This window comes from Schistocerca gregaria, chromosome 2 (assembly GCF_023897955.1).
Source record: "Schistocerca gregaria isolate iqSchGreg1 chromosome 2, iqSchGreg1.2, whole genome shotgun sequence".
Taxonomy (NCBI): domain Eukaryota; kingdom Metazoa; phylum Arthropoda; class Insecta; order Orthoptera; family Acrididae; genus Schistocerca; species Schistocerca gregaria.
The window spans coordinates 943,636,820-943,663,113 of NC_064921.1; the positions used below are offsets into that span (position 1 = coordinate 943,636,820).

Below are 26,294 nucleotides of genomic sequence, written 5' to 3' on the forward strand. Positions count from 1 at the left end.
TTAAAATCCATGGAGAAGAAATAAAAACTTTGATGTTCGCTGATGACATTGTAATTCTATCAGAGACAGCAAAGGACTTGGAAGAGCAGTTGAACGGAATGGACAGTGTCTTGAAAGGGGGATATAAGATGAACATCAACATAAGCAAAACGAGGATAATGGAATGTAGTCTCATTAAGTCGGGTGATGCTGAGGGAATTAGATTAGGAAATGAGACACTTAAAGTAGTAAAGGAGTTTTGCTATTTGGGGATCAAAATAACTGATGATGGTCGAAGGAGAGAGGATATAAAATGTAGACTGGAAACAAGGAAAGTGTTTCCGAAGAAGAGAAATTTGTTAACATCGAGTATAGATTTAAGTGTCAAAAAGTCGTTTCTGAAAGTATTTGTATGGAGTGTAGCCATGTATGGAAGTGAAACATGGACAATAAATAGTTTGGACAAGAAGAGAATAGAAGCTTTCGAAATGTGGTGCTACAGAAGAATGCTGAAGATTAGATGGGTAGATCACATAACTAATGAGGAAGTATTGAATAGGATTGGGGAGAAGAGAAGTTTGTGGCACAACTTGACTAGAAGAAGGGATCAGTTGGTAGGACGTGTGTTGAGGCATCAAGGGATCACCAGTTTTGTATTGGAGGGCAGCATGGAGGGTAAAAATTGTAGAGGGAGACCAAGAGATGAATACAGTAAGCAGATTCAGAAGGATGTAGGTTGCAGTAGTTACTGGGAGATGAAGAAGCTTGCACAGGATAGAGTAGCACGGAGAGCTGCATCAAACCAGTCTCAGGATTGAAGACAACAACAACAACAACAACAACAACAACAACAACATCTCAAATTCTCTGCAACTGCAAACTTCTTAGCAACTTACTGATAAATAATCAAAAATATAAGTTTGACGATGAGCACAGGCAAGCATTCAACATGCTCGAAGATATTCTTTCATTGTGAATACAAAACCGAGCTATACATAGACGCAAGCAAAGGAGATTTTAGAGCAGCGTTATTACAAAAATCTCCAGGTGAAGATAAGAAGATAAGTTGCAGCCAGTTTTGCACACAAGTAAGAAAAACACACCTCAAGAGGAAAAAAACACACCTCAAGAGGAAAAAAACACACCTCAAGAGGAAAAAAACACACCTCAAGAGGAAAAAAACACACCTCAAGAGGAAAAAAACACACCTCAAGAGGAAAAAAACACACCTCAAGAGGAAAAAAACACACCTCAAGAGGAAAAAAACACACCTCAAGAGGAAAAAAACACACCTCAAGAGGAAAAAAACACACCTCAAGAGGAAAAAAACACACCTCAAGAGGAAAAAAACACACCTCAAGTGGAGAAAAAAAACACCTCAAGTGGAGAAAAAAAACACACCTCAAGAGGAAAAAAACACACCTCAAGAGGAAAAAAACACACCTCAAGAGGAAAAAAACACACCTCAAGAGGAAAAAAACACACCTCAAGAGGAAAAAAACACACCTCAAGAGGAAAAAAACACACCTCAAGAGGAAAAAAACACCTCAAGAGGAAAAAAAACACCTCAAGAGGAAAAAAACACCTCAAGAGGAAAAAAAACACCTCAAGAGGAAAAAAATCGTAGTTATGAGCTTGAAGTTTTAGTTCTTGCTAACGTCTTAAGGCTATTCCAGATGTAATTACTAGTTTCGTTTCAACAGGCTGCACTGCATTCCAAAACACTATCGATAAAAATGACTTATCACCAAGAATATCAAGTTGAGCTTTGTCTTGGAAGAGTGTGTAACACCATCGAAGGCCGATCGATTCTAGGACGAGACACATACATGCCTTAAGTTGTGAGAACGTATTGTCTGGTTTCGCACATAGTTTAATAGCTACAATCAAAAAAGCTAAGGAGGAAGATTATATTTAAGCAGTAATCAAGAGCATTCTCAAAGAACAGCCTTATGACAACTTTTCAATGACAAATGGCATTCTTTTCAAGTTATATGTCTGAGAAGAGACACCTTGGTTGTTCCATGCACTATTCAATGTGAAATAATCAAGCTGGTGCATGAGGAAGGTCATTATGCAGTAAGGCAAACTGAAGAGGAAGTAAAAAGACTATTATATACCAGATGTGACTACCAAGTGTCATAGTGTTACCTCCAATTGTGTGAAATGTTTAACTGTGAATAAGAAATCAGGAAAGAAAGGTTTCTTCTGTCCCTTTTGGGAATTCAGTCCAGGTAATTACTGATAGAGAGGCTTGCTTTACTTCAAGAATTCATGGAATACTGCATTACAGATGTAACTGAACACATTTTAACAACAACACGACTTCCTAGAGCCAACGGACAAACTGAGAAGGTCAGTCCTCCTTTGGCTGAAATCATTGCTAAGCTTAGCACTGAAAGCCCAAATGAATGGTATAAGGTGATACCATCAGTTAAATGTGCCATAAACTCATCATACCCTAGAAGTATTGGGAGAACACCATTTAAACTTTTGACATGAGTTAAGATGCACACACAAACTCATCTTCACATCACAAAATTACTATTACAAGAAATTATTGATTCATTTGAAGAGAGAGACAGTAATCAGAAGGAATATGCTAAGCAACAAATCAGCATGGTGCAAGACGAAAACCACACTAGCTTCAACTTTTGCTGGAAGAAAGCCCCCAAGTGCAAAGTTGGTGCTGGTGGCAATGAAACAAACACAAACTGGACCAACATTAAAGCCGATGAGATACCTGTAGTGTGTTCTGAGAAGGTGATAAGCACTTAGGTCTCAGGACAACAACAACCTGTGCCGAGATTACGCGACTGTGGCCAAGTGACTACTCATCATCCAAGTTATACGATTGTCACGAAGACCGAATGTGGGATTCGGATGGGGGATTTAAAGGGTTCCCTGCCAATAAGACTGGTGGCACGCCAGAGAAGCTAAATGCTTGACGTACTTTTGCGTATTCGTAGATTAACAACATACACGGAAAAAAAGAATTTTTTGGTTAAGTTATTTTGTGTCTCTTTGAAAGTTCAGTATTACAGTTTGTAACTAGGAGATTAGTAAATAGCTCTTCATGAAAGTCGGAATCATTTCTCTCACATTATATGTCCTTTTACCATTCAGTTCAACACCATCGGAAATGTCAGCCGCATTACAGAAACAATAAATACATACATAAAATGTGTACAAACTAGGATATATCTCCTGATGAAATCAAAAACTTTAGAGAAAACCTCAGTTCCCCAATCATGCTATAATCACCAGTAGAAACTTTAACTATCCAACAATAAACTGGGAAAATTACAGTTTTGTTAGTAGTGGGTATAATAAAATGTCCTGTGAAACTTTCAGTAAACGCTTTCTCTGAAAACTACTAACAACAGATAGTTTGCAACCCCACTCATGATGGAAATGTATAGGATCTAATGGCGACAAACAAACCTGACCTCTTTGAGCATGTCCACATCGAAACTGGTATTGTTGACCGCGGTGCGGTGGAACAATTATTACCAAACTAGAAAGGACAACTAAAACAAGCAGAAAGATATCTATATTCAGTAAATTAGATAAAAAATCATTAATGTCATATCTCGATGAGGAATTTGAAACTTTCAACACAGGGCAGAAGCATGTAGAGGAACTCTGGCACAAGTTTAAAAGAGTAATTGACCATGTACTGGATAGATATGTACCCAGTAGAACAGATCATAACTGGAGGGACCTCCATGGTATACACTTACTGTAAAGAAACATCTAAAGAAACGGGAGTAAAACAGAGTGTAGATAGAAAGATGCTGAATGAAACACGTTTCGCTGTCAAGAGAGCAATGCGTGATGTAGTTGATGACTACCACGGCAGAACATTGTCAAGTGATATTTCACAGAACCCTAAGAAATTATGGTCGTATGTAAAACTGAGGCTATCAAAGCAAAAGCTGAATTGCTTAACTCCAGTTTAAAATTTTCCTTTATGAAGGAAAACCCAGGAAAACTGCCCCAATTTAATCCTCGTACCACTGAAAAAATGAATGAAATAAGTATTAGTGTCAGTACTGTTGAGGAACAGCTGAAATCGTTAAAATTGAACAAAGCTTCAGGACCCGATGGAATCCCTGTCGGATTCTATACTGAATTTAGGGCCGAGTTAAGCCCCTCTTCTCACTATAATCTATCGTAAATCCCTCGAACAGAAAACATTGTCTGGTTCTGGGAAAAAAGGCACAGGTCACACCTGTCTATAAGAAGTGTAGTAGAAGTGAACCAAAAAACTACTATCTAATATCCTTGACATCAAACCTGAGGTATCTTTAACAGAGTGACCACCTCAATGTTAACCGGCATGGATCTCGAAAACAGCTATAATATAAAACTCGATTCACACTTTTCTCATGTGACATACTGAAAGCTTTGGATAAAGGCGATTAGGTGGGTGCTGATTTCTTGATTTCCAAAAAGCATTAGTATGATCTTATGGAGTATCAAGTGAAATTTGTGACTGGATTGAGGACTTTTTGGTAGGGAGGACACAGCATGTTATCTCGATGGAGAGTCATCTTCAGATGTACACCAGGGGAGTGTGTTAGGACCCTTGGTGTTCATGTTGTATATTAATTACCTAGTACACAATATTAATAGTAAAATCAAGCTTTTTGCAGATGATGCAGTTATCTATAATTAAGTTCCATTTGAAAGAAGTTGAATAAATATTCAGTCAGATGTTGACAAGATTTCAAAGCGGTGCAAAGATTGGCAGTGGGCTTTAAATGTTCAGAAATGTAAAACCGTGCACTTCACAAAACAGAAAAATGTATTATCTATGACTATCATATCAGCGAGTTACTGTTGAAATTGACCAACTTTTACAGATAGCTGGCTGTAGCTCATGGGTAAAGCAGGTGGTAAACTGCATTTTACTGGTAGAATAATGGGGACGTTTTTATTTGTGTGGCTCACAAGCAGAGTAAAAATACAGGAATATAACTTTAGGTATATGTATGTAACAAGAATACAAAAAGATAAAACTACACAAAACTAACTGAACATCCATATCCAAGTTCCTAATCCATGTAAGAGCAGTATTGTCAGCTTTAATGAGGTCGCCAACAACCCTGATAAGAATGCAATGGGCATTCATCTCTAATGTGCTTGATTCACTTCTTCGGAGTTCCACAGTCACAAACCAGAGACTTTGAAGCACCCCAATTGTAAAGTGAGAGTGCGCATTGACCATGCCCAGTGTGAGCTCTGTTCAATTGGACCAACAGCTTCCTGTCGACGTCTGTGCCAGCAGTATCACAGTTATTCTTTCAGAACCACTCACGCTCTTCAGGATTTTCAATAAGATGACAATTCTGATCCCATAGGGTTCTTACCCAGATACTTCTGGCATCTAACTGTTGCATTTGCTGGATGGTGGGTTTCTTGAATAGAGTCTAGACTTGGTATGTCTTCCTGTATGGGTAATTCCAGGTTCTTAGATTGCGTTACTCTCTAAGACTTCACTTCTACAGACTGCGAGTAGATAGATGTTTCTGGGTGTTCGTCGGATTGTCCCACTTATTAACCACATAGTGTAGTGCAACTGGACATCAATCAAGTTGGTGTGACAGCTGTTTAGCTACACCTAGGCACAACATTTAGCTACTGAGCAGACCAGCACAATGGATGATGTGGGCAAGGTGTCTGCTGAAGCTCCCCATATCATAATATTGTTATGACCTTTTATCTTGGCAACAGTATATTCAAGATGTTTTTATGTGAAAGGGTGCAGTATATGGTGGCACCAAGGTACTTAGGGTACGTGTTGTAGCAAACAGTGTTTCCGTTAAGTTTAACTCTGAGCTCTGTGTTAGTTTTTTTGTTGTTCAGATGGAATGTACATACTTCAGTTTTACTTGTACTGGGTTTAAGTCTACAATTTCTAAAATAGGGGCTCATAACGGCTAGATCTTCTGTGAAAATTGTCTCTGCTTGTCTGAGATCTTTGGTTCTACAAGCAAGACCAATATCCTCCATGTAGCAGAATTTTGTTGACCTGGTATTGAGGAAGTGCAAGCAGTCTACAGACAAGTCTGCTTAAAAATCACTTGTGCAACCAGTTCTAGAATATTGCTCTAGTGTGTGGGACCCATACCAGATAGGACTAACAACAGGGGATATTGAACGTATATGGAGAAGGGCATCACAAATGGCTGCAGGTTGGTTTAATCCATGGGAGACTGTCACGGAGATACTGAAGGAACTGAACTGGAGGACTCTAAGATACACATGAACTGTCCCGAGAAAGCCTGTTAAAGTTTCAAGAAAGAGCTTTGAATTATGACTCTAGGAATATACAAGAACCCCCTATGCATTGCTCACATAGGACTCTTGAGGATGAGATTAGAATAACTGCTGCTGCACACACACACACACACACACACACACACACACACACACACACACACACACACACACACACACACACAGAGGCATTCAAACAATAATTCTTCCCACACTCCATAAGTGAATGGAACAGGAAGAAGGCTTAATAACTGGTACAATCGGACATACCCACTTCCACGCACCTCACACTGATTTTTGAAGTATGGATCTAGATGTATATGTAAACAGAGAAGGAAGTTGGCTGGGGTCTTCCAATGAATTTGAATTATTATCCTGTGAAGAAGAGGGATGGGGAGGGGATTGGGGGGGGGGGGGGGGAGGCACATGGGCAGTTTGCAGTGATACTGACATACAGCACGTCACCTTGCTTCACTGCTTATTGGATCACAAGGTTCTAACACACCAAGAAGGAAGTGCACCACATATTTGTAGAAGTTGCCAGTAACAAATCATTCTGAGAAAGGTTCCCTGTAAATGATGCTTTGCCAAGTGAAGATTGCAATGAGCCTTTTTGTTACATAAAATTTCTGACCTTTATTGGCTTTTCTTGTCTGTTCAATGACTTAGCTTTTTTTTGTCTGGACCGTACTTAAAAGCATCATGTCTCAACACCACTGTTGATGTACAATAGGAAATTGGGAGCAACCGCTGATCTTTCCACGAAATTTTATTTACAGACTGAGAAAATGGAGAATAAATTTTTCAAATATCTCATTCACGAAGAGAGACAATATAATCTGCACTAAAACTAATTTATTATGCTTCAACATGTTAAACATTGCTTCTGCGTATGCTTGTCTGTGTTGCTTGTGCAACAATACCCCCTCCCTGATTAACTGTCTAATGACAATCTTATCTCTTAAAATCGCTATGTACTGTTCTTACACAATTGTTTGTATATCAAATAGGTCTCAACATAAACCTCCATCATTTCGAATGTTTCTATTATTGTTTTCAACATTTGGAGAAAAACCCAATTCCCGCACTCATGTTCATTCTCCAACAGTAAAGGACATGTGTGCAAAAACAATAAGAAACACCTTTTGTTCTTCACAAGAGACTCCAAACAGCTAGGGAAAATAATGGTTTCTCTCAGCAAGATATATGGGATAGTACCTCTGAGTCGTCTGAGGTAACACTGTTGGTTCATTCCTGTAAAACTTATTCCAGACAAACTTTATACATACAGGGATCCAGTACGTAAAAAACTCGGGTTTGCTCATTTCTCATAAAAATTTATTCCCAGTTACCTTCCTTCATACTGTCATTCAAATTTGCTTTATTCCAATTAACTATTCAGTAATTATCTTCCTGTTGCTGGTGTCAGTCACTGAATTATATAGCCCTTCTAGAATGTACTGTTTTCTATGTATGCAACACGGAACTGCAAAATTTTCTGGGGGGAGGGGGGGGGGGGGGTGTTTACTGAAATTGTTGAAGCAACCACGCACTCACACACACATTTCCTCATCAGAAATTACCCTCAGCCCTGTGAAAACTGCTTGTTACGGTGATGTTTATCTTATATTACATGCTACTTTCACATAAGCCTGTGTTTCAGATAAAGATATTTTAGCAATAGCAGAGGTGACTGTTCACAAACATTTATTCAAGAAGCTGCTGAATTTAACCCACCACTCTCACAAAAGTGATTAAGGCACAAACTGCAAAAAAATAGCTAGTCTTACTTATTGGGTCTTCAGGTTATTCATGAAACGTGATGTAACTACAGTACGCACAACACATCCTCTATTTAAAAATTCTTTCCTGTCATAAAACCACCACATGGAGTTTCTTCTGTATCTAAAATTCATTCTACTTTAAATTATATCTGTAATAACTTTCTATATTGAGACCTTAACTTGCCAACTGTGGCAGCAGCTGCTCAAACAAAATACCTGTGTGAGATTTGTCGTCGTAGAGGGCAGCTCTCCTGCCGATGAAGGGGTGAGTGGACGCCTCTGTTGAGCTGCTGCAGCTGCTGCACCTTGCTGGATTAAGTTTGCGGGGTAGACGCCCCAAGGAGCAACCCCATAATATTGGGGCACAACTGTTGGCCCTGTTAAATAAAATACAATAGGACTCAACATATAAATGAAGAAATTACCATGTGTCATAATGACTTCACCATTATTAACAATCATCAATCTTCCAAAACAGAGCATATATAACAGAAATTTGTATTAAATAGCAGAAAATCGATGGAAAATTACTAAACAACTGGTCACACTTACAGAAGACTAAAAATGTGAACGACCAGGTACAAGACGATGCGAGATACCACCAAAAGAGTTGAATTTAACAGAATTAAACAGGCTTTGTTCCATTTGAGTGATTTCAGCTGTTTCGCAATGCCACCAACAGGAACATCTATAACATTCATCTATGCAATGGTGTGAGAAAGTGTTGCTGTACTCCTACTAGATTTTTTCTTTGCAAACAAACTTTTGAAAGCAGAATCCAGCATTCCTGCTTCTGCTTTACTACCTTCAACTTCAGTTCCCATATCACCCATGAGTTTCCCGATACATCTGATAAGATATATGTATATAACCATAATCTCTTTGAGCCTTGTTGGCGGTCTTTTTATAAGATCCTACTACAGTAGCTGTTGAAGGCTCCACATATCGGCCTTTTTACATAATCTTGTTTCGTTTAGTACCTCTCCATCTACAGACCCACCCTGTTTTAAACCTGTTAGACAGTATTCACTGTTTCTTCAGAAGTTTCTTTACAATGACTATATAGGTGGTAACACTCGTCACGACGTCATGATCTGTTCTACTAAGTATATATCTTGTATTTACCCAGGGCATACCTTGTATTCACCCAGCACATTGTCAATTATTCTACTAAACTTGAGATACAGTTCTTCTACAAGCTTCTGCTCAGAAGTAACCGTCTGGGAGTTTCTCTTTGAGATACGACACATCTATCTAGGTTACTGAAAATGTAATTAATCTTTTTACTTGAAACTTCCTAGCAGATTAAAACTGTGTGCCCGACCGAGACTCGAACTTTTGTAAACTAGTGTGAAGTGATCTCTGCTCATTGTTGTTTTCATTTCCAGTGATCGTTCTCTACAACTAGAATGTTGCTGTACCATTTCTCCAGTCATAACAATGTCAGAGCAAGAGGTGCTGCAATCTGTTTTGCAATACATTATAATCAAGTTTCTCGTAACAGAGGGCATACGACTGTGCCAGATTTTAAGACAACTTGCGGCACAGGTCAAGGACAACATTCTAAAAAAGGACTGAAGTGTACACATAGCACACAGTTTTTTAGGGGGCAAGAAGTAGTTGACACTGCGGCTCACCAATATCGCCCAAGGAGCAACATGCCTGAAGAGAATATTCACACTGCTACCCAGCTTATTACAGATGATCACAGAATACCTGTTGCAAAAATTGCTACTGAGGTCACAATAAGACATGGTAATGCTATGGTGGTCACTACTGACGACCTTACGATTTAGATAAAGAGTCTCTGTAGGTGCCTCATTTTTTCACCACAAATTTCATTGTCTAGGGGTGTGCAAATGACTACTGACAGGCTACGAAACAGAAGGGGAAATTTTTTTTGCACTAGGCACTGTGATCTGCAATGAAAAATGGGTGCACTACCATGACACCACAAGGTGTGTGTGTGTGTGTGTGTGTGTGTGTGTGTGTGTGTGTGTGTGTGTGTGTGTGTGTGTGTGTGGGGGGGGGGGGGGGGGGCAACATGAAATGGCACAAAAAGGGACATATATGACCTGTCGAAGCAAAAAAACTGTCCTTTCATGGAGGAGATTCTTGCAACAGTCTTTTTTTAATTTTTAAAGTAGTTTTTTTCATTGATTTTCTCCACAAATGCCATACTGTGAATGCTGGATACTACTGACAACTTCTGGACCAAACAGAATGTGCATACTAACAGAAAAGGTGCACATTTCCCATTTGGGATGCGATTGTGCTTCCACAATGATGACAGGTGGTGGTTTTGTTGAGATTTACTTTGCCAAAGAGGAGTTCTAACCACAGTATTTCTGAGTTACCAGTAAATTACTCCTGTGTGCTAACAGTATGGTAACTGTCTCATGTTGGTCCAATGTGACCACAACCATTTTACATTGCTACGGGCACATATTATTATTATTATTATTATTATTATTATTATAAATTTCTACTACTACTACTTACTACTACAACTACTAATCCGTATTTATATTTTGGTTATATGAGTCACTTTTCAGTTTGATTAAAGTTACATGGGCATTTATGAGAATCATAAAAGACACTTTGTTTGCCTTCAAATGTTAAGAATTTTTTGTCAGTGTGCAGGGTGAACCCTGACTCTACAGACAATTTTTTTTTTTTAACTTTTTCCAGGATATTTTCTGAGCATCTTGATATCAGGGACCCTTGGCCTCCAGTGGCTCATTACTTTAGTACTTCCAATTATCTTTTTACCTATGCTGCACTGAAAATATCTGTCAAACAGAGTGAATGGTAACAGTACACACCATGCGTTTTGTTCGGGCACAAACTTGGTCCAGTTACTTATGGAACTTGCTGTTGACAACAGTAATGCGTACTTTACTCTTTGCCCTCAAGCTGGCATTCAATATTGCTTGGTTCCATCTCAGGTTTATTTTTCCCAGTAGCATTATTATTATATTAACACTGATATACAGCACTACTGATATGCTTACTGACGGAGACTTGGCTTATGTGTAACATTTTTTGTTTGAGTTCACTGAATGCAATGAATGAGTGGCACAACCACACATCTGGGCTGTCCCCATTGTGCCATCAGCGACATCACAGTACTTTTGCTTCGGTACATGTGTTGTTCACTTCGACAGGCTTTATCACTAATGTGAAGGTTATTTTCACGAAAGTGATAACAAATGAAATAAATCTTAATTTAATTATAACTCTGTAACAAGGCACCAGAGACCACATGTCCCTTAAACCAAAATTTTGTTGTTTTGTATCTTTACCATTGTTTTAAGATTTCTTGTTGTATGAAAATTGGTTACAAAAACCACCTCTTGAACACAGATTTTTGGCATCCCTTGAAAAATTAAAATTAATATATCAAAGAAAATGTCAAAACAAATCACTAAAAAAGAAAATTAAATGTCTTCTCTAATACATTTCAACAAAAAATTACACAGTTTAACACCTCCACCATCACCACAAAATGTATAGTCACAAGCCAGTAACAGAAACGATCTGATATTGTTTTGTGCACTTAAGAATGTAAAAACACATTTAAAAACAGACACAGCCGAATGAACAATTCATTTGGATCATTTAGAAGAACAGTATTTACAAGAGGAAGTGTGGTGGTGATGAAAACTTAATGAAGTTACTCACAGACAGTAGTGCCAACACTATCACACATGATGTAAATTACGTATCAGGTTCAAAACTGGGGAAGAGACTAAAAATATTAATTATTTAGCAAGGCTAAGTACAAGCAGTATTTGTACATAATGAGAGCATTTGAAGCATAACTGAAGGTGAACAAGGACATAATTGCCTCTTCCAAAGTGTACACGTCAAATTACAAATAGCACAAGGTTAAAATTTACATGCAAACCAACAAAAGTAGGAAACAGGTAATGTTGGAGGTAAAGCAATAAGAGCGAGTCATGCCTGGACAGTTCATCCGTATAGCATTTGCCCGAGGACAGATGATCAACGCTTGAGTCCCAGTCTGGCACTCAGCTTATATTGCAGAATGAGACCAGATCCAGGACTACATTAATTCAACAGATTTTAGTGGAACCTGCAGGAATACATCAGCCTCTTGTGATCACCAAATGAAGTATAACCTATTATCAGGATACAACTGCTTCCTTTGTACAAGGCATTATTAGATATGTATGGTTACAGCACTGACTACAGCAAAACAAAAAGCAATTTACTACATTTTTATTGTGAGCTGTATGAACATAAAAAAATTTAATTTGAAGTTTTACAGTCCACACAATGATACTTATGGTTGCTTAATTGTGGTATGCGCCGTTCAATGCATATCGAGTGTGTATCCCTATCACTTCCAAGCAAAATCAATTAGTTAAGAAGTATAACAAACTGTCCCCAAAGTAAATGTATTGTGATTCAATGTAACAGTATAAGATTCTGTTTTTTAAAGATACTGCCAATGAAGGAAAAATTCCACGTGGGAAGAGAGAGAGAGAGAGAGAGAGAGAGAGAGAGAGAGAGAGTGTGTGTGTGTGTGTGTGTGTGTGTGTGTGTGTGTGTGTGCGCGAGAGAGAGAGAATGTATACCTGTCCATTCCCCCCCCCCCCCCCCCCCCCCCCAAGGTAAGTCTTTCCAATCCCGGGATTGGAATGACTCCTTACCCTCTCCCTTAAGACCCACATCCTTTTGTCTTTCCCTCTCCTTCCCTCTTTCCTGATGAAGCAACGGTTGGTTGCGAAAGCTGGACTTTTGTGTGTGTTTTTGTTTGTTATTGTCTCTATCAACGTACCAACACTTTCGTTTGGTAAGTTAAATCATCTTTCCCACCATTTCATGTCTTACTCCTGCTTAAGGGTGGTGGTGGTGGTGGTGGTTGTGGTTCTGGCAGCAGTGTTTCTTCTTCAGATAATATAACTGAACAATTCCATTCATTTGTAGTTAATATCACAATCAAGAATGCATGTGGATGTATAGACACTATACTTAATTAAAAGGAAAAAAAGTCTTAAAATACTACAAAAACAGAACAACCGCCGTAGCCTTCATCACAGTTTTCGTGTAAACAAAGAAAGTTGACATCTACTTTTGTTTTTTCTATCTAAACATTTTGTTTCATCTCTGTTCCTTAACATATATTACATTTGAACAGTCCCAACATCCACGTACTTTTATCTTCTTAATATACGAGGATTGAGTTTTTTGAAACATTGGTTTCTTTAGGCTTGGTTTAGGAAAAAAAAAACCACTTTTTAAAAATCCCATTTGAATAATTATGTATTATGAAGCTTCTGTAACTGGTAATAAATCTTTTTTCCGCAAACTTCGTAACTGGCAAGTTCATTGACGAGTTTCATTGTAAGATTATAGATTTGAAGTATTAATATTTCTGTGTAAGAGGAAGGAATGTCCTCTAACAAAATTCACTTATTGTTAGAAGCACGCATTCTGATATTTTTTAGGCTACAGTTCTTTTGTTAAGAAGACTTCTAGGATACAATGAAACAAGTAAGGGGCACTGATATTTTTGTAGTGTAAAGCATAAACACAAAAAACTGAATAATATACAAAATACTGACAAAAATGTGATTGCCATTGGGGGATATTAAAATTCATTGGGGGATATTAAAATTCTCTCTTAAAGCAAACTAAAAATGAAAATGACACTAAGTATCATGATACAATGTATGAGTATACCCTCACTCTTCTATTTAATACGATGAAATTTATGAATTGTTTGAAGATTCCAATATTAAAACACAAGGAAACAAATAACATGGAAAATAAAACCTCACCTGCAATAAGTGTTCCAACATAAGGCTCTTGGGGTGCATTTATCACATAAGGTGCACTCGTAAATGCTGCAGCAGGGGCAGCCAGCCCTGCAAAGAAACACTTAAAATGATCTACAAGATAGCATTCACTTTCATTAGGTCTCTCTGCATTCAGATCCAAAGTCTGTTACATGTGTTCTGAAAAATAACTGCTCCATAACTGAAAATTTAAAACAGAAATAAAATATGGGCAGCTGAACCAGTGAAAGAGCTTTGATAAATCTGAAATGGCTGATAATATCATGGGCTGAAACTTAGGTAGTCATTTAAATGGCTTGGAAAATTTATTTCTTATGGCAGTCATGTGATCCTGCATGGAGTGTATTACAGACCGCCATAGAATATTTAGGTCTTAAATGATTGGTTTAAGGGTAACGTAGTATATGAGTTACATTTTATCATCTAATTAATTGTCTTTAATAACTATGCAGTCTAGGTACAGTCTTAGTTGTGTGTCATTTCTCACTTTGTGAAGGTTAAGCAGAAATCAATAATATATATACTGAACTTTTACATGTACTACTCTGTAGCACCATCTGCGAAATTTCAATAATGCAACTGCTAAGAAATTCTACACTTATTGTTACTGGTGCGCACAATTGTTATGGAGTCAACATGCTACTTCAAGTAAATGTAACTAAACAAATAATTTGAAAATGGATATGTACAATTTCACTGGTACACAAAATATGTACAATATAAGTAACATATGAGGAAACTGAAAATGTGAAAATGTTAGCATTTCTGGTCTTTAAGTTTCTGGGTAAATCAATTAATTGTTTACAATATGTACAAGTCAACAGCTTTCCAATGACAAATAGACCATAAAAAGGAGGCTGTAGATCTTACATTTACTATGAATACTGTACACTTCATTCCTATGAACTGGATTTTCTGAACGCTTTTTAATAAGGACCCTCAAAGTTTAGTGCAGAGTAACATTAAATTAAAACTATAAACTCACCAAGTTGCTGCTGCTGTTGTGTTGCTAGGTACTGTTGTTGCTGCAAGAGCAACTGTTGAGGCGTAGCTTGTTGCTGCTGCTGACTGCGGAACAGTTGCTGTGAATAAACAAATTACTGTTAACAGCTTGAAGACCACACACTGTTCTTCAACATCCAGTAATTTAAACTGTAATATTTTAGGTGCTACCCATATTATTATTATTATTGTGTGTTCCTGTTCTAGATGCCACCTTACATATGACATTAAGCAATTATGCTCAGAGTGACTGATGAAAGCATTTTATAGAACATATTGGCTAAAATATGTTGAACACAATTGAGTCAGATGTGCTAACACATTTGGGGACACCAAAATTATGTACTCACAATGGTCATTGTCTAGAACAGATTGTCTAAAAATGCAGCACAATATGAAACCAACTACGGAATGTTTTCCTGGCTGTGTACTGTATTTGAGTAACTTTGGCAGTGGAGAGAGAGAGAGAGAGAGAGAGAGAGAGAGAGAGAGAGAGAGAGAGAGAGAGAGAGAGACTCACATGAGGAGGACTCGAGGCTGGGATGGTGATCAATCAATGTACTGAACTGTGATCTGTGATGCACAGGGCGATTATAATGGAACTTTAACTACCTGAGCCAGTGTAGATAAAAAACTATTTACCGTACTGCACAAGTACCAAACTTCATAAGAATGACGTTTTTAGACTGCGCACAGCAGGACTTGCACTCTTAGTAGTGTTGGTTTCATGACTTGACATTAGGCACTGGCACTGGTACGGTAACACAGGGAGGAACTCTGATTCTCAGGACCAATGACATGCACTGTGAACGGCACACATTACTGTGATCTGCTTCACCAACACTGATTCCTGCCGTATGGGAGAGAAATGCTTTGCACTTAACTGTTTTGATGCACAATGAAGCTCCATTTCACAATGCTCGTGAGATCACTCAGTTACTCCATAACACATTTGGAGAAAAGCGAATCATTAGCTCATCATTTCAAACTGCATGGCCACCAAGATCACCAGATTTGAACCCGTGTGATTTCTGGCTGTGGGGTTACCTGAACGATGAGTTTACAAATAGGACACTAACACATGCTGGAGGTTGAAGATGAGCATAGTGAGGGATGTAGCCAAAATCTCAAATGAGAATGTTTCGGCCAGCAGCAGAGCAATCTCCAGTATGATTCTAAGATGTCACGGATGCTGATGGTCATCACATTGAGCATCATTTGTTGCCTGGAACACGAACATGGAACGCAAATAACAGACGTTACCCTGTTATGTGGAAATTAAAATGTATTTCTATTAGCTGTTTATTCAATATCTCTCTTCTGCGTGTCTTTACAAATGTTGCCACAAAGTTTCACTGTACTACAGTCACTTGTTTTTCATGGAGGCCCTCTCAAGTAGGGAAAGTTTAATAGCACCCACCCAGTAGTGTACAATGTCAGGTATTTCACCCTTAAGCCATTTACCATGATGGGTCCCTATCCAACAAATATCCTCAAAAAGTGGAAAAAATTAGTTTAGCACCTCAAAATCATTTCACTTCATTTTCAATGGAATCGGTTGTCATAGTCATGAGATAGCCGAGTGTATACAGGCCCAAGTTAATACTCTGCGAGTTCAGTCCCAATCCTCCTCTCTTTTTCCTTATTCTTTTTCTATTTTTACTTCTGACAAAAGCTGAGTACCGGCTTAATTAAGTTTAACCACAAAACAGAAGACAAATAGATAAAAAACAATGGACTTAAAATGCTTTAGACACATACAGATTTATTTATATGATTTCAATTCTTAAGAGAGATATCATTGAAACATTAGTAAAAAATTGTTCTTGAATCATGAACATTGCAAAGCCTTACCAAAGTGAAATTTAGTTTCCAATCAATTGAAGGAAACTTATTCCCTTAGCAGCCTCAAATACTGAAACTTCCCGGCAGATTAAAAGTGTGTTCTGGAACAGGACTCGTACACGGAACCTTCACCTCTACCGACTGAGCTACCCAAGCACGACTCGCAACCCATTCTCACAGCTTCACTTACACTAGTATCTCATCTCATATCAAATATTGGTTTTTCTTCTTAGTTGTGATCCACATTGAGCACAGTTTACCATGTTAGAAAATAGGCAAGATGAAAATCCAATGACCGAGGAAATGGATTTTAACTGTGTCCTCGAGTTTTGAAATTGTGTGATTGTTCTATAACAAGTCAAGCACAATTTAAATTAGCTCCTAAATTGCTCATCAAACACTGCATTTGGAAAATTCGACACACCAACAGGGCAAATGCATATTAGCAGGGAATGTGTGTCCCTAAAAACAAATCCGTAGCCTTCTCACATCTTTGTGAGTGATTAGGGAGAGTAAACAGAAGGTCAATTGTCACTTATAACAGCAGGAAGCAGTTTAACACATATGTCCATAAACTAGCATCTAACGTACTTCAGAAGTCTTTTTCATTATTGGTGGTTGTACAAGCAACCATTTTTTGATGCTGACATAAATATGTTATAGTACTCTTACTGAACTCAAGATTTAATTGTACCTATATTGCAAAGTACACTCTCAGTTACCAAGCCACTACAAAAATTTGATGCTATTTTAATGCATGCTAAATTCATCTTGTAAACACTCTGATGATGGTACGTCTCTAACGACGCCATCACTCAGTTCTTTCCCCAAACCCTATTCTCTAATGTGCATGCTATCCTTGTCAACTAAAAAAGTAATGCCCCACTTTCAGAGCAAATGTGAGGTTATATATATATATATATATATATATATATATATATATCTATATATATATAGCCTTCAAAGAGTGAGTGCATTAACATTGTTGAAGGAACAGATGGTGGACAGGTACACTGATTTCTCTGTGAAAGACAAGACATCAATGCTAGAGACAACAACAATGTTCATGTCCAATATGGCTGTGGTTAATACACAAGATAATGAATATGCCAAGAATATTTAAATTACACTCGCCCACTCGTGCAGTTTCTGAATGCGCAGAATCTGTCAGCCAGTGATGCCCATGAAATTATGTGAAATGTAAATGAAGAAGTGACATAATGTAAATGATAAAGAACGCAGTGCGCGAATATATCTGATAAGCCATCTGGTTCGTACTCTAGAATGAGAAGATGAGCTGCAATTGAATATTTTCCCCGTGTATTTTCAACAAATTTTACAGTTGCTGTTGCACAAAACTGTGAATCACTGTAGTTCCCCAATAACGTTACAACAGGTATCACATTAGCTGCTGTTTTACTGTTGCGCTTCCGCACGCGATTACGACGCCGCCAGCTACGGAGATGGTCGCCCGCTGACGAGCAGGGCAGCGCGTGGGTCGACGGCCTAGCACAAAGCTGCGGGCTCCACGTCTCTCGCGCTCTCGAGGTTGCCTCGCAGAGAGTCGTGGGTTCCTCAGCCTTCGTGTCGCACCTCTACTCAACTCAATTTGTGAAATATCGTCCCCAGCTTATAAGAACGCGCAAGTTCCCACAACAGGAAATGTTCCACTTTCGCGGGTTACAGACGTTCACTGCATCGTACGAAGCGAAGAAACACGTTAATGGTATTCCTGGATTTTTAGGCAACACACAGTTTCCTTTAACAATTTCTCACGAATATGACTACATAAGAAAAAACATGAACTGTACAACAAACTGCGGGGGTCATGATACTTCTCTTCACGGACGTTTTAACACTGCCATCTCCTGCAAGCAATAGTGAGAAGACAGCAACTACATAATATGATTTTCTGATGTGATGGGTAATAACCAAACAAAATTAAGACGCCACAGTAAAGTGATCAATCCGTCCGAACGAGCGACTGTATTCACCGGCACTCATCAAGATTAAAACAACTGAGAAACATTTAAAATGTTACCTACCTTACATGTTGTCAGATGTTTTCAATTAATGTGGTCAAACGTTCCTTTTGCATTGTTGACAATTGAACTATTTTCTCGATCTAAAAATTCTGGAACTGGATGTAGTTTTTCTCTGAGCTACCGAGGGACAAAGAAAACAGCTGAACCGTTGTAGACTAACCCCTCAGTTAGATGGGCTAATTTTTTACCCTAAGCTACCTGTTATTTGATTTCCGATCCAAAAACTACACCCTTCGACACGGCGGTGAGTCGGCAATTTTTAGTTAAAAACATCTGTCTCTGTCATGAAGTTTATGAACATCCAGCAGGAAATGACACACGAAACGGATGTTTGTTCTTTCGATTATATTCATCACTATTGGATTTATTCGTTCACACAAACACTAATTTACATCAACAACGAGTCTTCGTCTGCTGCGATGGTACTCTTACCATACTTGACACGTGCATCCGATCTCCTATCCTACTCCTACACAAAATGAGATATTTTACACCTCGGGGATCCTCTATGCCATTACAGCCCGAAGGAAATAATTTTTTTTTAGCGAAGTTATCGTTCGGCACACTGACTTTGATTTTTGCATTAGCGTGTATTAATTGATGGTTACGTTATTTCATCTTCAATTCAACAACTTGCCTACAGATTATTCTGCGTCAGTTATGCCATAAATCATGCTATCAATTTTTCACGCACGTTCTGTTGTTCTCTTCCAAAATCGGCACTGTAAATTCCTCTCTTTCTTTCTTTCGCGGAGTAACGAAAATGCTTGTTATTTTGCCGGCTGGAGTGGCCGAGCGGTTCTAGGCGCTAGCGTCTGGAACCGCGCGACCGCTACGGTCGCAGGTTCGAATCCTGCCTCGGGTATTGATGTGTGTGTCGTCCTTAGGTTAGTTAGGTTTAAGTAGTTCTAAGTTCTAGGAAACTGATGACCTTAGATGGTAAGTCCCATAGTGCTCAGTATCATTTGAACCATTTTTTGGTTGTTATTTTTTTAAATTCTCCAAGTTATACATAAAATTCAACTTAACAGCAAAAAGAAAACTACTTAATCCAACAATGAAATGCCGCCTTAAAATATGATTCCATTGGTTGCGCCGACGTAGATCCCATCTATCTAAAGAAGCGTTAAGTTTACACGGCGTTAACACTCTGGCATTGAAAGAGAGATCCATCGTGACCATATTGCAATAATATGGTTGGTTTAAATGGCTCTGAGCACTATGGGACTTAACATCTATGGTCATCAGTCCCCTAGAACTTAGAACTACTTAAACCTAACTAACCTAATGACAGCACACAACACCCAGTCATCACGAGACAGAGAAAATCCCTGACCCCGCCGAGAATCGAACCCGGGCGTGGGAAGCGCGAACGTTACCGCACGACCACGAGCTATTGCAATAATAACTGGGAAGCGCGAACGTTACCGCACGACCACGAGCTATTGCAATAATAACTAAGTCGCTATTCGCGTTGCCAACATTCAATGGTAAGGGCTATAGGAGTTAGTATTTCCAATACAAATAGCTGCTACTGCCAGGACTCTGAGGAATGGGGGGGATTTAATTATTGTAGTCACAGACACGGCAAGATGACAATGAAGTAAAGAGCGGGAAACCCAAGATCTGCACAAGAGAATTTGTTACAGAAAAATTCACTTATTTTAGGTTGGTGCGCAAGTTTTTGTTTTACATGTTGGTATACCGGTTGCTACAGGTTTATTCATCGATTGTAATCTTTTATTTGTAGTTCACTGTCGCTATTTGAGTTTTTATATTGTCATGTGGAGATAGTGAATGAAACTGTGGACGATAGAAAATGGAGTGCCAAATGGAAAATCGGAGCATTTCCGAGATGTTGTTTTGCTTGAGTTCAATAGAGGGGTGACAGCACCGGAGGCAGCCGGAAACATTTGTGCCAATGGACAGAGCAAGGGCAAGAAAATAGAAAAACATTCAAGAAGACCTTCGGGATTTGATGAAAATGGTTTAAACGCATTAATCCACAATGCTATATATCGGTGTACTCGAGAACTGGCAAATGTGATAGGTTCAAAAATCGTGTGTATACGTACGGCATCCCCTACGTCAAGATCACAAAAATCTGCGGGTGGCCGTATCGTATGCACGTCCTGCTTGCTTGTCATCAACTGGCTCATCAACAGCACCAACCATTCCAATCCTGTATCATATTATGGTGACAAGAAATAGTGTCTTTATGCTAACACAAGGAAACCAGCTAGCATTCACTGATGATAATGCTATGCATGTGGTGGAACGGCGACGTAGTGGTGTATCACGAATTGCTTCTCCGAGCTGTAACAATCACTGCTGACGTTTACTGTTAACAAATAAGATGTCTTGCAGTCGCAGTCCAAGAACAACGACCAAAAAGACTGCTTGTAGTGATAACTTCCGTCCGCAATAAGCTAGAGTGACAAAAAACAGAGTTGGGTTGGGAAGTCATTCCGCATTCACCTTACTTGCCTGACCTTGCGTCCTCAGATTTCCCCTTTTCCCCTCTTCTATCGAACAACCTTCAAGGAACTTTCTTTCCAGATCAAAATGCGCTCCGAACATGGTTCGACGAGTTCTTCGCCTCAAAACTACGTGATTTTACTGTCGCAGAATCGATAACCCAGCGTTAGCGTCCACTGGGATGGACAATGGACGTGAATGGATGCAGGTGATCAGAGAGGATGCTTACGTACGTGTCACCCGTCGAGAATGGTATCTAGACGTATCAGGGGTCCCATATCATTCCGACTGCGCACGTGCCATGCCTTCACATTGCCTCCACCAGCTTCAACAGTCCCCTACTGACATGCAAGGTCCATACCTATACACGTCCGTATCCACTCGATACAATTTGAAAGGAGACTCGTCCGGCCAGGCAACATGTTTCCAGTCATTAACAGTCCAATGCCGGTGTTGACGGGCCCAGGCGAGACGTAAGGCTTTTTCTCGTGCAGTCATCAAGAGTGCACGAGTGGACCTTCGACTCCAAAAGCCCATATCGATGATGTTTCGTTGAATGGTTCGCGCGCTGACACTTGTTGATGGCCCAGCACTGAAACCTGCAGCAATTTGCGGAAGGGCAGCGCTTCTGCCACTTTGTACGTTTCTCTTCAGTCGTCGTCGTCGTCGTCACGTTCTTGCAGGATCTTTTTCCAGCCGCAGTGATGTCGGAGATTTGATATTTTACCAGATTCCTGATATTCAAGGTTGTTGTTGCTGTTGTTGTGGTGGTCTTCAGTCCTGAGACTGGTTTGATGCAGCTCTCCATGCTACTCTATCCTGTGCAAGCTGCTTCATCTCCCAATAACTACTGCAACCTACATCTTCTGAATCAGGTTTCTGTATTCATCTCTTGGTCTCCCTCTACGATTTTTACCCTCCACGCTGCCCTCCAGTACCAAACTGGTGATACCTTAATGCCTCAGAACATGTCCTACCAACCGATCCCTTCTTCTATTCAAGTTGTGCCACAAACTTCTCTTCTCCCTAATTCTATTCACTACCTCCTCATTAGTTATGTGATCTACCCATCTAATCTTCAGCATTCTTTTGTAGCACCACATTTCGAAAGCTTCTATTCTCTTCTTATCCAAACTAGTTATCGTCAATGTTTCACTTCCACACACGGTTACATTCCAAACAAATACTTTCAGAAACGACTTCCTGACACATCTATACTCGATGTTAACAAATTTCTCTTCTTCAGAAACGCTTTCCTTGCCATTGCCAGTCTACATTTTATATCATCTCTACTTCGACCATCAACAGTTATTTTGATCCCCCAATAGCAAAACACCTTTACTACTTTGAGTGTCTCATTTCCTAATCTAATTCCCTCAGAATCACCCGACTTAATTTGACTACATTCCATTATCCTCATTTTGCTTTCGTTGATATTCACGGTACACTCGTGAAATAGTCGTACGGGAATATCCCCGACTTCATCGCTACCTCGGAGATGCTGTGCCCCATCGCTCGTGCGCAGACTATACCACCACATTCAAAACTCTCTTAAATCTTGATAACCTGCCACTGTAGCAGGAGTAACCGATCTAACAACTGCGCCAGGCAATTGTCTTGTAGCGGCGTTGCCGACCGCAGCGCCCTATTTTGCCTGTTTACATATCTCTGTATTTGAATACGCATGCCTGTATCACTTTCTTTGGCGCTTCGATGTATATTGTCAGTGACTAAAGTATGTATGTGTATCTGTTGTGTTTATTAAACTACTGGAGAAACCCTACGAACTTATGCACCAACCTAATACATACCGAAGCCGCAACGGTACTGCTTTAAACACGGGATACCAAACGAAACTTTGCTGGCAACGGGAACTGGAGGCAGTGCGCAATAGCCACTGCCGTACGAAATTCAACCACAATTGCTACCGACCGGTAGCAAATACACAGAAGATGTCATCAATTGAACGGCTGTCCTGTAATTGTGAACTGGCTGTGTCGGTGTTCCAGAGGCTAGTAAAGCGTAACAAATACGGTGTCTAATTTCTCACCTATCAGCACAGAGTAGTGAAGTTTTAGGAGCACCGACTGGGACACTTAAGTCCCGTGGAAGGCGCACAGAAGCTGTGGGCGGCAGACGAGCGGGCCGGATGTGATCGCCATATAAAGACAGCCAGGCGCGCACGTGGGTTTTGCGGAACGGGTGGGGCAAGGCTACATCGGGGCAGCTGTCCCCCACGCTCTATGTCCGAGAACACTTCCAAATCTGGATTTCTAGACCTTCAGTCGTGTTTAGGACGGGTTGCAGGGACAAAAATTCATGTGATGTACAAAATGCGTATCATGAAACCTACCGTGTTCGCGTTATTCAACAACCCAGCCGCGAGTGAAACGTATTACATCTAGTGGCGAATGTGTTCGAACTTTTCATTTCAGTAAGTGTAAACAAAGGAATCTGTGACAAGGCTATTATAGGGTCAATAGTGAAGAGTGTTGCAAAAAGTTACGAAATGTAAGGTGGGCGATAGCAAGATGATGAGAAACAAGTTGAGCATTCAATAGGTAACATTTAGATCTAGAGAGGGAAACGTAAATACGAGTACATAGCGCAAATTCTGAAGCAGGTAGCCCACTTGCTAAATAAATTTGTGCCGAGGAAGATATTTAACTATGGTGCCACTAAACATGGTTCAATAATATTTAAAAGTTACCTACAACAAGTTCGAAGAAACCGAATCATTTACGACAAAAAAACTGAATCAAGCCCAAACAAACTTGAAAGTATCTGCGCAAAAACATTTCAATGAATTCGAAAGAAATTTACTGCCTGTCGGGTTGCCAGAAAAAAACTAAATGTTCTGGTACAATGTTAAACAAATAATGACACAGTGTTGTCTATGCACATTGTCGTTAATAGTAACCGAGGATAAAAAGGAAGCCAAAATAATTGTCTTTAGGAATTGCTTCAGCGAAGATCATAAGACAGTATCTACAGTCGATCCCTGTGCTGCGGTCGGAATTTGAAAAACAAAGAAGCTTGATATAGGGGATATCGGTGGATCTGATGAGGTACCGTTAGATTCTTACGTAGCATATGAAGAACTGATACTTCAGGCACGGAACAGTCCACCGTAGGTACTTTGAGCAACAGCGGTTCTCAGGTGATTAGAAAACTTCGTACGTCGCTCTACTCTTTAAGCAAGGTTGACAAGACAGATGCGCAGACCACTAATCTATCTTATCAATACAGATCTGCTGCAGAATAAAAGTATCTTGCACTCGCATATGGCGATTTTCCAAGGATCTGAAATAACCTCTCTGAAGAAATCAACATAATCTCGTCGAGGACCGATCATGAGAAATAGTCTGCTTTGTTCTATCAAGAGATCCAGAAGGCTGGAGGCAGTGGAGCTTAGACTTGTGTGTTTCTTGACTTCCGGATAGCCTTCGACACAGTTCTGCAGTGACGTTTCGTAGCTGAATATTTGTTTACATTTGTACAAGTGTACAATTGCATTTCAGACTTCATACATAACAGAATCAAGACCTCGAAACCAATGCTTCCTCGAAGAAGCAGCAAATGTTTTTATGTAGGGTGCTGTACATAAGGGTTGTAGGTTTAAGAATACTCACGTACCACAGGAGGCTACTCCTCTCACTTATGGCGAACGCAAGCATTAAACAACTTGACAGAACTAATTTTTAACTATATCATCTTCATGTGATCGAAAAAGTCTGTTCATATTTTAAACTGAGGCAGGTCTTCCTTTGTTACTTATAGTAACACTGTAAGTATGTCATCTTTCTTAGTGTGTCGACTAGATACTGACATCGCTGCAAATAATATCCAGATGAATTGCAGGGTTTGTTATTTAAAATCAATCTTAGGAAAGACGAGGCAAAATAATTTCAGACTAGCGTAGACAGCCAAAAAAATGTATGGTGGTGATACTCGGGTCGTGTATCGAGCGACCGCTACTGTGACCACGCCTTATTCTCGCGTGAGTTCGGCACTTTGCAGGTAACCGGTGTTTTCTGGTTGTAACGATGACACGCCTTGGGCTACATCGTGTAACTCACAATGCGCAGCGCACGAGTTACTACACCGAACATATAGCGCCACAGCAGTGGAGAGTACTTGGAAAGACTGATGACTGAAGCGGCTCGGCGCAAAATGGATGGGCGAGGAAACGCCTACGCACGCCAAGGGGACTGTTCACTTGTCAGAAAGCTGCTTCCGGAGGAAGCCTGTGCCTGACTGCAAACATTTTAATTACTAGAGGGGCAGTTCCTTTAGATTGCGTGGGCGCTCAGAACGCCAAGAAAAATTCTGTCCCTTTTTTTTTTACAGGTAATCTGATCGCCTATAGACGCTTTCCGCACGAAGCGTGGAATTAGCCCACCAGTTCTTGACGAGAAAGTATCGTAAAAAATTGGGAGGGAAGAGTAACCTCTTCTAAAACGACTACAGAAATATACACTAAAGGGTATCTTGTGAGAATGAGTGTTGTTACCGAATTTATAATATAAATGACATTAACCTAGTCATAAAACTGGCTTTCTAGGTTTCCTGCCTAAACTCACGGGTTGTTTCATAGCGGAATAGTATCCTTTGGGAAATAACTGAGAAAAGCAGTTTGTCCCACTTCAAAGACACCTATTTGTGCGTCTACGAAATGAGACAGCAATAAAAAATGTAAGACTAAAACCAGACGTCCGATATGCTATCAGTATACAATGTAACGTAATTTAGCAAATATTTTCAACAAAACAGGTAAATTCATGTAAAAAAAAGTCTTTCAAACTACACACGTCGTACTCTCATGTACAAGAAAAAAATTTCAAGAAGAGCCTCTCTGCTATTTACTACCTGCCAACTACGCCAAAGGTAATGTTTAACCCCACTAATATAGCAGATTAAAGACATGTAAGTAAAGAAGACACGTGGAGACTTCTTCCACATGAGAACAAAGATGGTTACAGCTAGAAGTTTCACCTACCTCTGAGCAGAGCATTACGGCTTGATCGGCATGAGATAATCCGTGACAG

The 26,294-nt window shown here is 39.6% G+C and overlaps 1 protein-coding gene across 15 annotated transcripts in view; it reads right to left on the reverse strand.

The window, feature by feature from the left end:
- Window positions 1-26,294, reverse strand: part of LOC126335395 (pumilio homolog 2-like) — a 550,606-nt gene that overhangs the window by 55,419 nt on the left and 468,893 nt on the right. For 13 of the 15 annotated variants that reach the window (XM_049998625.1, XM_049998620.1, XM_049998626.1 and 10 more), the window contains 3 exons: window positions 14,862-14,958; window positions 13,859-13,945; window positions 8,265-8,425 (listed from right to left, as the gene is read on the reverse strand). In XM_049998625.1, coding sequence (XP_049854582.1) covers window positions 8,265-8,425; window positions 13,859-13,945; window positions 14,862-14,958 — 345 coding nt within the window. The remainder of the gene's footprint in view (window positions 1-8,264; window positions 8,426-13,858; window positions 13,946-14,861; window positions 14,959-26,294) is intronic. The other 2 variants (XM_049998621.1, XM_049998629.1) reach the window with 1 other exon arrangement.